The 12,973-nt window shown below is 41.3% G+C and overlaps 1 protein-coding gene across 1 annotated transcript in view; it reads right to left on the bottom strand.

Moving 5' to 3' along the window:
* Positions 1–12,973, bottom strand: part of LOC128642779 (multidrug and toxin extrusion protein 1-like) — a 585,931-nt gene that overhangs the window by 139,032 nt on the left and 433,926 nt on the right. The window contains exon 13 of the mRNA XM_053695580.1: positions 4,091–4,166. Coding sequence (XP_053551555.1) covers positions 4,091–4,166 — 76 coding nt within the window. The remainder of the gene's footprint in view (positions 1–4,090; positions 4,167–12,973) is intronic.

Below are 12,973 nucleotides of genomic sequence, written 5' to 3'. Positions count from 1 at the left end.
CTTGCAAACCTGTTACTTGCAAGATTACCAAAAGTTATGGCATAAATATCTTTATTGGTGCGACTCTAAGGGTTTTTCCTAGAGCCAGGTTTAGATTCCCTGTATTTTATCTTTTCTTCAGGATGGTCTGGAGTAAGGTTTGTCAGTCAGTACTCTGAAGGGTCAGATTTATGCATTATCTATACTTTTTGCACAAACGTCTGGCAGACTTCCCAGATGTTCAAGCTTTTGTACAGGCCCTGATCAGAATCAGGCCTGTGTTTATACTTGTTACTGTTCCTTGTCGTTTTAATCTAGTTCTTTAGTTTTACAGCAGGCTCTGTTTGAGTCGATGCATGTTGTTGATATCAAATTGTTATCTTGGTACATTTTATTTCTCCTTGCTATATTCTTCTGCTTGCAGAGTTTATGAGCTTTCAGCTCTGCAGTGTGATTTCCCATACCTTATCTTTCATGCAGATAAGGCTGTCCTTCCTACTAAATAGTTTTTTCTCTCTAAGGTGATGTCGGATCGAAACATTAATCAGGAAATTGTAGTTCCTTCTTTTTGTCCTAATCCTTCTCATAAGGAACGTCTTTTTTTTTTTTTTTTAAGAGGTTTTTTATTGAGGGAATAACATTTACAGAGACAGCAAACCGCTTGCTCAAGCAAACTCATGACAAATAGTAAATATACAAACAATTATCATGGACATAAGAAATACACAAGAACATATATAAGGATAGATCCCTTATCATAACGGTTGTATTGCATGTCCAAGGTGAAACATAGCTCAAATGAATAGGGATTGAGGAGCAAATCCACAAGCGCCCTCTTTTTCCCCCAAAGACACCTGAGGCCACTTTTGGACCCCAATAAATTTAATTTGCTAATCAGAGGGCTTTTGAATGATACAGGCCCATTCAAGGCCTATACTTACTCACTCCTTCATATGTCTGCTAGGACCATGGATAGGTCCGGAAAACTAGAAGTAGAATTGAAGGAGAAGGCAAACTTAAACATAACAACATTGGGAATACACATACTAGATATTGTATCAGAAAAATAGGGCTTCTTTAACTGTTACCCCAATAAGGCTAGGTATTAATAGGTAAAAGAATACAATCAATCATAGTCAAGTTCAATCATATTATGCTGGGACAGGAGCAAATATTTCGCCCATAGGTAACCATATGCATCTAAATTCTAGTTAAAATACTCAATGCCACTTTTCATTTTTATACGTCTCATCAGGATCTCATTCTGTGAAGAACATGAGAAACACTTAGGTTGGTTACCCCGACCCCTTTAACTCTGAAGCATCCTACCAGCAAATCAGTCAGATACAGTAAGTATATACCTAGGCTAACATCTATACAAAAAATTGCAGAGATAAACAGTTTGCAGTCTTTGGAGCACATGATAATAGTCGTAATACATCTTTCAATAGTGAAATCCGGAGAGCCATTCTTACATACATGCAGGAACAAACCATAACAGAGGCTCTACGAACAGGACAGAGACTACATAACTCTGTCATATAGGGAGTATGGAGGGTAAGCCAGTTATCCCTTACCATACAGTGAGGGGGTGGGGCGGATTCAGGGCTGATAATGAAGACCCCTTCCTTGGATAATCCATGCAACCTAAATTATATTTGGTGCAAATGCTCACCTCCACATAAGATATATTATCAGAAGGGGCTACTGTAAAATTAATAGAGCTAACTCACTATAGTTACATGTGGGAAAAAAAAGGAAAAAAGTGCAAGGAAACGCTGAATAAGGGCTCTAGAGATGGTAAATTTATTGAGCATCTATATACAGGGTAAAATTGGCCATTTTAATTCACTAACCGGAATGTAATAAGTCTAAGCATCTGGGACTCTACATAAAGTACACAATTACTAGTTTAGAGGGTTACTAAAAGTATAATGTATATGCAGCGCTCCCATAACCTTTAGTTTCACACGTGACCTTTGCCTTGCTATCCTGTACAAAGGGCGCAGTACTGAATTAGCCTAAGGGCATCATAAAAAACAGTATACACCGTTCAGCAACTGGACTCTAAGAGACTGTAAAATTAAAGTCACTAAACACCAACATCTACAAACGTTAATGTCCTGCAACTCAATTCTGCATCCAATGTCTCTCTTCAGCCCACTCCAGTCCTACAAACCAGTGGGAAGGCTGCACATCCAGACTCCACATTGTCCGTTAAGACAGCTTCAATCACAAGTAGACTCCCAAACAAGAGCCTTTGCAAAGCCCAAGATGGCAGACCCGTACTAAGCTCCTGGAGCAGGCAGCGCCAAGCGTTTTCTACCTGTAAGTCCACAGCACATTGTGACCTCCCGGGCTCCACTTCACTAGCCTCAAAATCAGGGGACCCGGGAGACATGGAGCGGGTAAGGCAGTCCTCAGTAAGTGACCCACGCCCAGGAGACCCAGCCGTGAGCCCGTTCAGACTAATCTTATTAGGCAATGAATTTAAGTTAGGTTGCGCGGCAGCAGAATCACGAGCCCCAGCAGACTGCATTTTCATGAGGAGGCTATCGAATTTGGTCAGGATTGCAGACTCAAACTCCTCCAGCAAGGCCCGTGCAGCGCTATGTAGATCCGTCATACTGACACTTAAAAGAATATGAACAGTGCAGGTGGTAACGCTGCGTAGAGCCGCGTAGGGCTAGTCTCACTTCAGGCAGCAGGTCCAATGTCCATGTCTGGCCGCTAGCAATTCTTATAACCTTAGCGACCCTGGGCCGCCATCGCTTACCCTTCAGGATGAGGGTTCAGTCGTAGTAAGGGGAAAACATCCATTTTGACGATCTCGGCCCAAGGGCCCAATGCCAGAGCACACCCAAGTCCCCCAACTTCCACTATTCACAGCTTCTGTGGGCACATCAATGATAGTCCGACTGATCACTTAGTAGCAAGGATGGTCTAATGCAATTTTCTATGTAGAAATATTAAGTTTTAGCTTATTTTTGCTTAATTATGGCAGGAGCTCTGGTCTTACACGTCTGCACTGAAAGCTAGCTGGCTCCGCCCCCCATATGGAACGTCTTTTGCATAACTTGGATGTTGCTTATTTTTGCTTAATTATGGCAGGAGCTCTGGTCTTACACGTCTGCACTGAAAGCTAGCTGGCTCCGCCCCCCATAAGGAACATCTTTTGCATAACTTGGATGTTGTGCATGCTCTAAATTTTTACCTACCAGCTTCTAAAGATTTTTGGCAATCTTCTGCCCTGTTTGTTTTTTTCTCTGGAAAACGTGAGGGTCAGAAGGCCACTTCTACCACTCTTTCCCTCTGGTTAAGAAGTATGATCGTTTGGCTTATGAGACTGCTGGACAGCAGCCTCCTAGGAGAATTTTGGCTCATTTCACTAGGGCTGTCTCCTCTTCTTGGGCTTTCAAAAATGAAGCTTCTGTGGAGCAGATTTGCAAGGTGGCAACATGGTCCTCTTTGCATATTTTTTCTAAATTCTTCAAATTTGATACTTTTGCCTCAGGCTGAGGCTTCCTTTGGGAGAAAGGTTCTTTAAGCAGGGGTGCCTTCTGTTTTGGTCCTCCTGCCTTGTTCTCCCTCCCTGTTCATTCCATGTCCTCTAGCTTGGGTATTGGTTCCCACTAGTAATTGGAATGATGTTGTGGACTCTCCATGTCATAGGAAAGAAAACAAAATGTATGTTTACATGATAATTTTCTTTCCTTCCGGACATGCAGAGTCCACGACCCAGCCCTCTTTTTAATTTAATTCGACAGTTTTTTTGAGTAAACCTCAGGCACCTTTTTTACCTGTATCTTCTTTTTCCATTTGCCTTTAGCTGAATGACTGGGGATTATTAGTAAGGGAAATTACACTTAACAGCTTTGCTGGGGTGCTCTTTGCCTCCTCCTGCCTGCCAGGAGTTGAATATCCCACTAGTAATTGGAATGACATTGTGGACTCTCCATGGCCGGAAAGAAAGAAATTTATCAGGTAAGCATACATTTTGTTATCTGTCTATATGCAGGTTTCTGGATAGGAAGGAGAGATGCATACCTTGCAATAAAACACATAAAACATTGTTCTCCATCAAGATTGAAAAAAAGAAAGCCTTACTTACTCATCCGTCGTAAAAATATAACCCAACACATCCTTAAGGCTGGCAAGCAGGATACAACACCCGAGAGCGCATGTTTCTGGAATAAAAAAATAACATTATTTCTTTACTTGCTTCTTTTTCGACACTGTGGAACATGGCACAAAAAAAATCCCCTGTGCACCGGTCTGTTCTTTGGTTTCTAGCAACTTAAATTTATTTCAGCATGCCTCTGAAGTAGGAGGAGCAGGCTTCTCAAATAACTTTAAGAATAAACGCTAACAAGTCCCTCAGAAAGCTTTACACGTTACATGAGATGCGTATTTGGCTTTACAAGGGCTGAAACGTGTATTCCTTTTGTTTTAATTAGTTTTTTTCATTGTAATTTTCATTTTTGACTCTTTTAGCTTATAGCACCACTTTCTGATCCTGAGGTAGCCTATTATCGTGAAAAGAAGAGAAAAGTTGGCCCAGCACTTACTGCAAACACAGGGTGTACGCTACAGGGGTCCTTGCACATACCCCAAGTACAAACAGTGAATAGAGAGTAGCAGCACCAGTCTGTAAACTTCAATATCCTTTTATTTGAGACAACACATAGAACAAATACAACTTTTCAGGTCAGCACCTGACCTTAATCATGTTGTATACACATATGCCCTAAACTCCATCTAGTGGTCACAGTAATATTCATCTTATATACAGTACAAGTTTAACCTGGAAAAAAACAGTATAAATCTAATTACAGATATATAACATTTACAAAGTGACATTCCAGTCTATTTCTCCTGTTAAGGGTGGTCAGTCCACGGGTCATCATTACTTCTGGGATATTATCTCCTCCCCTACAGGAAGTGCAAGAGGATTCACCCAGCAGAGCTGCTATATAGCTCCTTCCCCCTACGTCACCTCTAGTCATTCTCTTGCACCCAACGAATAGATAGGATGTGTGAGAGGACTGTGGTGATTTAATTAGTTTATTACCTTCAATCAAAAGTTTGTTATTTTATAATAGCACCGGAGTGTGTTATTCATTCTCTGGTAGAATTTGAAGAAGAATCTACCTGAGTTTCTTTCTATGATTTTAGCCGGAGTAGTTAAGATCATATTGCTGTTTCTCGGCCATCTGAGGAGAGGTAAACTTCAGATCAGGGGACAGCGGGCAGATTAATCTGCAAAGAGGTATGTAGCAGTTTGTTATTTTCTGACATGGAATTGATGAGAAAATCCTGCCATACCGTTATAATGTAAACTCAGCCTTAAATGCAGTAGATGTAGCTGGTATCAGGCTGTCATGTGTGTATATTTTACACTTCAGTATTCTGGGGAATGGTACTTCACTGGATTTATACTGTATGCATAGACTTAACCTAATTTGCAGGGACTTGCAATAGGTTTTAAATAACAATTAATTTATTGAGGTTAAACTTTTTTTTGCTGGCATGTAAAAACGTTTATTTCTCTGAGGTACTGGGTGAAAAAATGTTTTGGGCACTATTTTTCCACTTGGCAATAATTTTGTTTAAATTAAAGCAGTTCACTGATCTCTCTCACTGTTATGTGTGAGGGGGAGGGGCCATTTTTGGCGCTTTTACTACGCATCAAAAAAACTCAGTCAGAGGTTCATTTTCTTCCTGCATGATCCGGTTCATCTCTACAGAACTCAGGGATCTCCAAAGCTTTTTTTGAGGGAGGTAATCATCACAGCACAGCTGTGAAGAGTGTAGTTGACTGTGATAAAAAACATTTATTTGTGTATTTTTTCTGCTGCCAGGGTTAGTTATCCTTTGCTAATGGGAACAATCCTTTGCTAAAATTGTATATTTCTTACAAAGATTTGATGCTATAACTTAATTATTTTCAACTGTCATAATTTTTTCTGTGCTTCTTATAGGCACAGTTCGTTTTCATATTATTGTAAATTACTTGAAAAAGCATTTCAAAGTTGCTAGTTAATTGCTAGTGTGTTAAACATGTCTGATTCAGAGGAAGATACATGTGCTATATGTGCTAATGCCAAAGTGGAGCCCAATAGAAATTTATGTACTAACTGTATTGATGCTACTTTAAATAAAAGTCAATCTGTACAAATTGAACATATTTCACCAGACAACGAGGGGAGAGTTATGCCGACTAACTCGCCTCGCGTGTCAGTACCTGCATCTCCCGCTCGGGAGGTGCGTGATATTGTAGCGCCGAGTACATCTGGGCGGCCATTTCAAATCACATTACAGGATATGGCTACTGTTATGACTGAAGTTTTGGCTAAATTACCAGAACTTAGAGGCAAGCGTGATCACTCTGGGGTGAGAACAGAGTGCGCTGATAATATTAGGGCCATGTCAGACACTGCGTCACAGGCGGCAGAACATGAGGACGGAGAACTTCATTCTGTGGGTGACGGTTCTGATCCAAACAGACTGGATTCAGATATTTCAAATTTTAAATTTAAGCTCCATCAGTAGCTCAATGCATGGAGGTGATCGGCTTAATGGTAGCGGCAATGGACATAGTACCTTTTGCACGCCTACATCTCAGACCGCTGCAATTGTGCATGCTAAGTCAGTGGAATGGGGATTACTCAGATTTGTCCCCCACTCTGAATCTGAATCAAGAGACCAGAAATTCTCTTCTATGGTGGCTTTATCGGCCACACCTGTCCAGGGGAATGCCATTCAGCAGGCCAGACTGGACAATTGTAACAACAGACGCCAGCCTTCTAGGTTGGGGTGCTGTCTGGAATTCTCTGAAGGCTCAGGGACTATGGAATCAGGAGGAGAGTCTCCTTCCAATAAACATTCTGGAATTGAGAGCAGTTCTCAATGCCCTTCTGGCTTGGCCCCAGTTAACAACTCGGGGGTTCATCAGGTTTCAGTCGGACAACATCACGACTGTAGCTTACATCAACCATCAGGGAGGGACAAGAAGCTCCCTAGCAATGATGGAAGTATCAAAGATAATTCGCTGGGCAGAGTCTCACTCTTGCCACCTGTCTGCAATCCACATCCCGGGAGTGGAGAACTGGGAGGCGGATTTCTTAAGTCGTCAGACTTTTCATCCGGGGGAGTGGGAACTTCATCCGGAGGTCTTTGCCCAGATACTTCGACGTTGGGGCAAACCAGAGATAGATCTCATGGCGTCTCGTCAGAACGCCAAGCTTCCTCGCTACGGGTCCAGATCCAGGGATCCGGGAGCGGTTCTGATAGATGCTTTGACAGCACCTTGGACCTTCGGGATGGCTTATGTGTTTCCACCCTTCCCGATGCTTCCTCGATTGATTGCCAGAATCAAACAGGAGAGAGCATCAGTGATTCTAATAGCACCTGCATGGCCACGCAGGACTTGGTATGCAGATCTAGTGGACATGTCATCCTGTCCGCCTTGGTCTCTACCTCTGAAACAGGACCTTCTGATCCAGGGTCCATTCAAACATCAAAATCTAACTTCTCTGAAGCTGACTGCTTGGAAATTGAACGCTTGATTTTATCAAAACGTGGTTTTTCTGAGCCAGTTATTGATACCTTAATACAGGCTAGGAAGCCTGTTACCAGAAGGATTTACCATAAAATATGGCGTAAATACTTATATTGGTGCGAATCCAAGAGTTACTCATGGAGTAAGGTTAGGATTCCAAGGATATTGTCTTTTCTACAAGAGGGTTTAGAAAAGGGGTTATCTGCTAGTTCTTTAAAGGGACAGATTTCAGCTCTGTCCATTCTTTTACACAAACGTCTGTCAGAAGTTCCGGACGTTCAAGCTTTTTGTCAGGCTTTAGCTAGGATCAAGCCTGTGTTTAAAACTGTTGCTCCGCCATGGAGTTTGAACTTAGTTCTTAATGTTTTACAGGGTGTTCCGTTTGAACCCCTTCATTCCATTGATATCAAGTTGTTATCTTGGAAAGTTCTGTTTTTAATGGCTATTTCCTCGGCTCGAAGAGTTTCTGAGTTATCTGCCTTACATTGTGATTCTCCTTATCTGATTTTTCATTCAGACAAGGCAGTTCTGCGTACTAAACCTGGGTTCCTACCTAAGGTGGTCACTAACAGGAATATCAATCAAGAGATTGTTGTTCCATCTTTGTGTCCTAATCCTTCCTCGAAGAAGGAACGTCTGCTACACAATCTAGATGTAGTCCGTGCCCTGAAATTTTATCTACAGGCAACTAAGGATTTTCGTCAAACGTCTTCCCTGTTTGTCGTTTATTCTGGTCAGAGGAGAGGTCAAAAAGCTTCGGCTACCTCTCTCTCTTTTTGGCTTCGTAGCATAATACGATTAGCCTATGAGACTGCTGGACAGCAGCCTCCTGAAAGAATTACAGCTCATTCTACTAGAGCTGTGGCTTCCACTTGGGCCTTTAAGAATGAGGCTTCTGTTGAACAGATTTGCAAGGCTGCAACTTGGTCTTCTCTTCATACTTTTTCCAAATTTTACAAATTTGACACTTTTGCTTCTTCGGAGGCTGTTTTTGGGAGAAAGGTTCTTCAGGCAGTGGTTCCCTCCGTATAAAGAGCCTGCCTGTCCCTCCCGTCATCCGTGTACTTTTGCTTTGGTATTGGTATCCCAGAAGTAATGATGACCCGTGGATTGACCACACTTAACAGGAGAAAACAAAATTTATGCTTACCTGATAAATTCATTTCTCCTGTAGTGTGGTCAGTCCACGGCCCGCCCTGTTTTTTATGGCAGGCTAAAAAATTTTTTGGATTATACTCCAGTCACCACTACACCCTTCGGCTTCTCCTTTCTCGTTGGTCCTTTGGTCGAATGACTGGAGGTGACGTAGGGGGGAGGAGCTATATAGCAGCTCTGCTGGGTGAATCCTCTTGCACTTCCTGTAGGGGAGGAGATAATATCCCAGAAGTAATGATGACCCGTGGACTGACCACACTACAGGAGAAATGAATTTATCAGGTAAGCATAAATTTTGTTTTTCCTATTCATCCCTAGAGGGATGAGAGACTGAAGGGTATAGATCCAATAAGTCTCCCTACATTTTAGGATTTTTTGTCTATCACCCCCTCTCCTAGGTCTCTTAATCTGTTCGATTACCTGAAATCTCAATTGAGATATAGTGTGCCCTGCTTGTAAAAAATGGTTAGACACCGGTGAATCCCTATTTTTACAACGTATATTGGATTTGTGTTCATAATTCTATTCCTTATCCTGCGTGTGGATTCACCTATGAAAATTTTCGAACAGGGACATTTAACAAGATAGATTACATATTCTGAGTTGCAGGTAAAGAAACCAGGGATCTTATATTTCCTTCCATTTAGTGGATGAATAAAGGTGTCATCTTTGATAATATTATTACAATTACAACAACCAAGGCATGGAAAACATCCTAGTTTAGGGGTAGAAATATGTGTCTGAATCATCTTTCTCTCAGGGCCTAAGTCTACTCTTACTAGTTCATCTTTCACGTTTCTACATCTCCTATATGCAGGCATCGGTGGTTCTTAAAATTCTCTAATTTGGGGGTTAAGATCTTTAATAATAGACCAATGTTTCCTAATGATGCTATTCACATCTCTACTCAGGGGACTATATTGCGAGACAAACACCATCCGTTTAGTATCTTGTTTGTCTTTAGGCTTCATTCCTCTAAGGATAGAATGTCTGGGAATTTACACTAACTGCTCTAATTTGCTGTTGAACAAGTTGCTCAGGAAAACCCCCAGAAAAAGATTTCCCATCTCTCGTAGTCTAATCTTTGCACTATCCTCATCCGAGACAATTTTTTAACCCTAAGGAGTTGGCTCCTCTGTAAATTTTTGATCAAAGGTAGGGAATGGGCACTCTCATATCTCAACAGGCTATTTCTATCACTGTCTTTTCTATAGAGGTCTACTTTTAATTTCCTCCCATTCTTGATCACATTAGTATCCAAAAAGGCTACTGAATTTAATATGTCTTGTGGAAATGTTGAGTTAAGCCACAAACTCAAGCAGGGAGTCGATGTCACCCCCCCCCCCCCCTTATGCCAAAAATATAATCTATATACCTAAACCAGCATTGTCCATACTGTAAAAAAGGTTATACTGGTATATACAACCCTCTCCTCATATATATTCATAAAAATATTGGCATATGTGGGGGCGACATTGGACCCCATTGCTGGCACTAAATGTAAGATAGCACAGGAGTTGTCAGCGCTTAAAATCTAAAAAGGATACCTGAGCCACTCTCCACTATCTCCTCAAGATAGAAAATGGACAAACAATATGGCGATTGAGAGGGCGCTAATAAGCTGGGTATACTTAACACACCTAATTAATTAAGATTATATCAAAACAAAGAATAAATCAAATACGGTGAATTTTGTCAATCTTTTACTAGTGGAAATAATCCCTGATTTGTGCAATACATAAATTCATAAAACAATATATGAAAACATTTAAAGACACATAAATTAAAATTAGATACAATATCTTTAACTAGTGCTGTAGGAATACCACCCTGATATAAAAATATATATTATAATAAGCGCTTTTAAAATTGCATTGATCAATGTTTGAGTCCTTAAAATCAATTAGTTTGTTCCTGGATATAATGGACAGTCTTTATAGTCCTTATAAATTTTCAACAGATGAAATCCCTTTGGTTGTATGGTTTATTGCATACAAGACTTATCACTGTGATTAAAATTAATATACTGGATAAAAGCGATAAAATGTTCCTTATTTACGACACTTTGTATCCTTGCTTGGTTATATATATAACTTTAACTCACAGAAAGTTGCAGCGACTGTATCCAGATATCGCTGTGATGTATCTCAGAGACTGTGGTCTTTAATCATAACACGCTCCTTGCGTGTGGGCCGCTTTGTGTGCTGCAGCTCCTATCCTCTGGCACAGGATTCTCCACTCCCTCCGTGGGGAGGTAACCGGCAGAGGTACGCCGCTCCTTGCGTGTGAATATCTGATGAGCTGTTATCTTTTGCTTCCAATACTCACAGCTCCCTGTTTGTGACAAGCAGTCTGGATTTTCGTAAGTACGATCCTCGAGGTGAATGGGCACCCGCTCTTAGCGTTAATACGCGCGGGTAAATACTAGGTACCTAGTGGGTTCGGTTCTGGTAACAGGCAACTTCAACTTCTACGCGTTTCACCCATGTGTGTGGGCTTTATCAAGATATCAGTTGCTGCCAGAACTTGGATTTAAAAAGCCATTACTTCCTTCTCATTGGTTAATATGTTTCCAGGTGATTGTTTCTTAAGGTGGATTTCTCAGGTGAATGATTCTTAAAGGGAACCTAAACACCATCATTTTTTCTGTGATTAACTTTTTATTAAAACCTTTTTGTATTATATTAAACATTGTTGCTTACTTTTTTTATTTTCCTAGCATCTGCTCAATTATTTTTCAGCTCCAATATTACCCCTAAACCACCGCCTACTGAATGTGGTGCTAGCCGCCATGTTGTAACGCGCGTTGTCTATATAGACTGTATGCGCACTCCCTGCTTCACTCCTTCACTTCCAAGCATGCGCATAAAAGGGAAACTCTTTGCAGCTTCTATGAAGCTCGTTCTCATTAACTTTGTGAACGAGCTTCATAGATTTAGTTGTTCAGTTGCACTGCAGCCGTTTTCACTGAATGACAGCTGTGTGAGACCGGCTTGTCAGTGCACTGTTCAGCTATTATTAGTCAATTGCGCTCTGAATCTGACTAAGTTAGCTCTCTGGATTTTTTAGATTTTGTAAGCATAATAATTTATATACTATTTTACTTATTCAAATGTTTTTTTTAAAAAACTTTCTCTTCAAAAACAAAAAAAATGTCAGACTTTTATTGCATCGTTTTTTTTTTTGTTTGATTTTACATAACGTTATTCTTTATATTTTATTTTTATTTAAAAATTTCTCATTGTTTCATTTTTAGCCGCAGCTTCTGTAAATGCAAGATGTTTGGCTGACAGTGGGCTGCAACTCGTGTAGCTATAAACAGATCACTGACAGAACTGCTAAATGTTTCACACTGCAGTGGATTCGTGAATGCATTATGTAAAACCGCAAATGCATTTCTGATTCAATTGATGAGATCCGATATGTCCTATGAGAAACTGAATATTCAAGTCAATACCGTTGAATCAGAAATTCACTGTACTCTGTTTATATGTATTTGCGGTTTTACATAATGCATTCACGGATCCACTGCAGTGTGAAACATTTAGCAGTTCTGTCAGTGATCTGTTTATATTCCTGGTGTGCAGGCCCCGGACTGACCCTAGGGCATACCGGGCATTTGCCCTGTGGGCTGCGGCTGCCTTAGCCCCCACCCACTATTACACACTGAGTGATTTTAGCTAGCCCCAAAATGTTATATTTATGTGATTGGTAGGGCTGTGGGGATGCCGGTAGCCTTAGCCCCGCACACACACTGACTAGGCTGGACTACTGTACTGCAGTCACAGACACACTGTATGTGTAACACATGTGTGGGTCAAGCAGGAGCTAAAGCACAGTAGAGTGTGGGCTGCGGCTGTGTATGACATGTGATGTGGAACACTGCAGTGCTGGAGTTCGGCTTGGCAGTTGCCCCCAAAGCTTTAGTGAGTAAGAGCACTGAGCAGCAGCCAGTCAGATCCAGGCACTGTGCAGTGAACGATACTGGCATTTGTGCTGGGGAGGAATCATTGTGATCTTATATTGTAGTCATTTTCTTTCTCCTCATAGCAGCTGTGCCTGAGCTGTGATCGGCACTGCTGCTTGTTTACACAGGAAGTGTTGCCTTAGAAACTTCCCTCCTCCCTACACTTCCCCCTTGTGCGGTGCTGTGTGATCCTCCAGCAGTAGGAGAGAAGTCTATGAAGGTAAGATGAGCACATACACACAGGGTCTTTAGCTGCAGGATGGAAACCCAGCACACCACAGATGAGCAGCATTGTGTTCCTTGCCACCTTA

This window comes from Bombina bombina, chromosome 12 (assembly GCF_027579735.1).
Source record: "Bombina bombina isolate aBomBom1 chromosome 12, aBomBom1.pri, whole genome shotgun sequence".
NCBI classification, from domain to species: domain Eukaryota; kingdom Metazoa; phylum Chordata; class Amphibia; order Anura; family Bombinatoridae; genus Bombina; species Bombina bombina.
The sequence above is the reverse complement of the archived record's forward strand: the minus strand, read 5'-3'. Positions and strand labels throughout refer to the sequence as shown.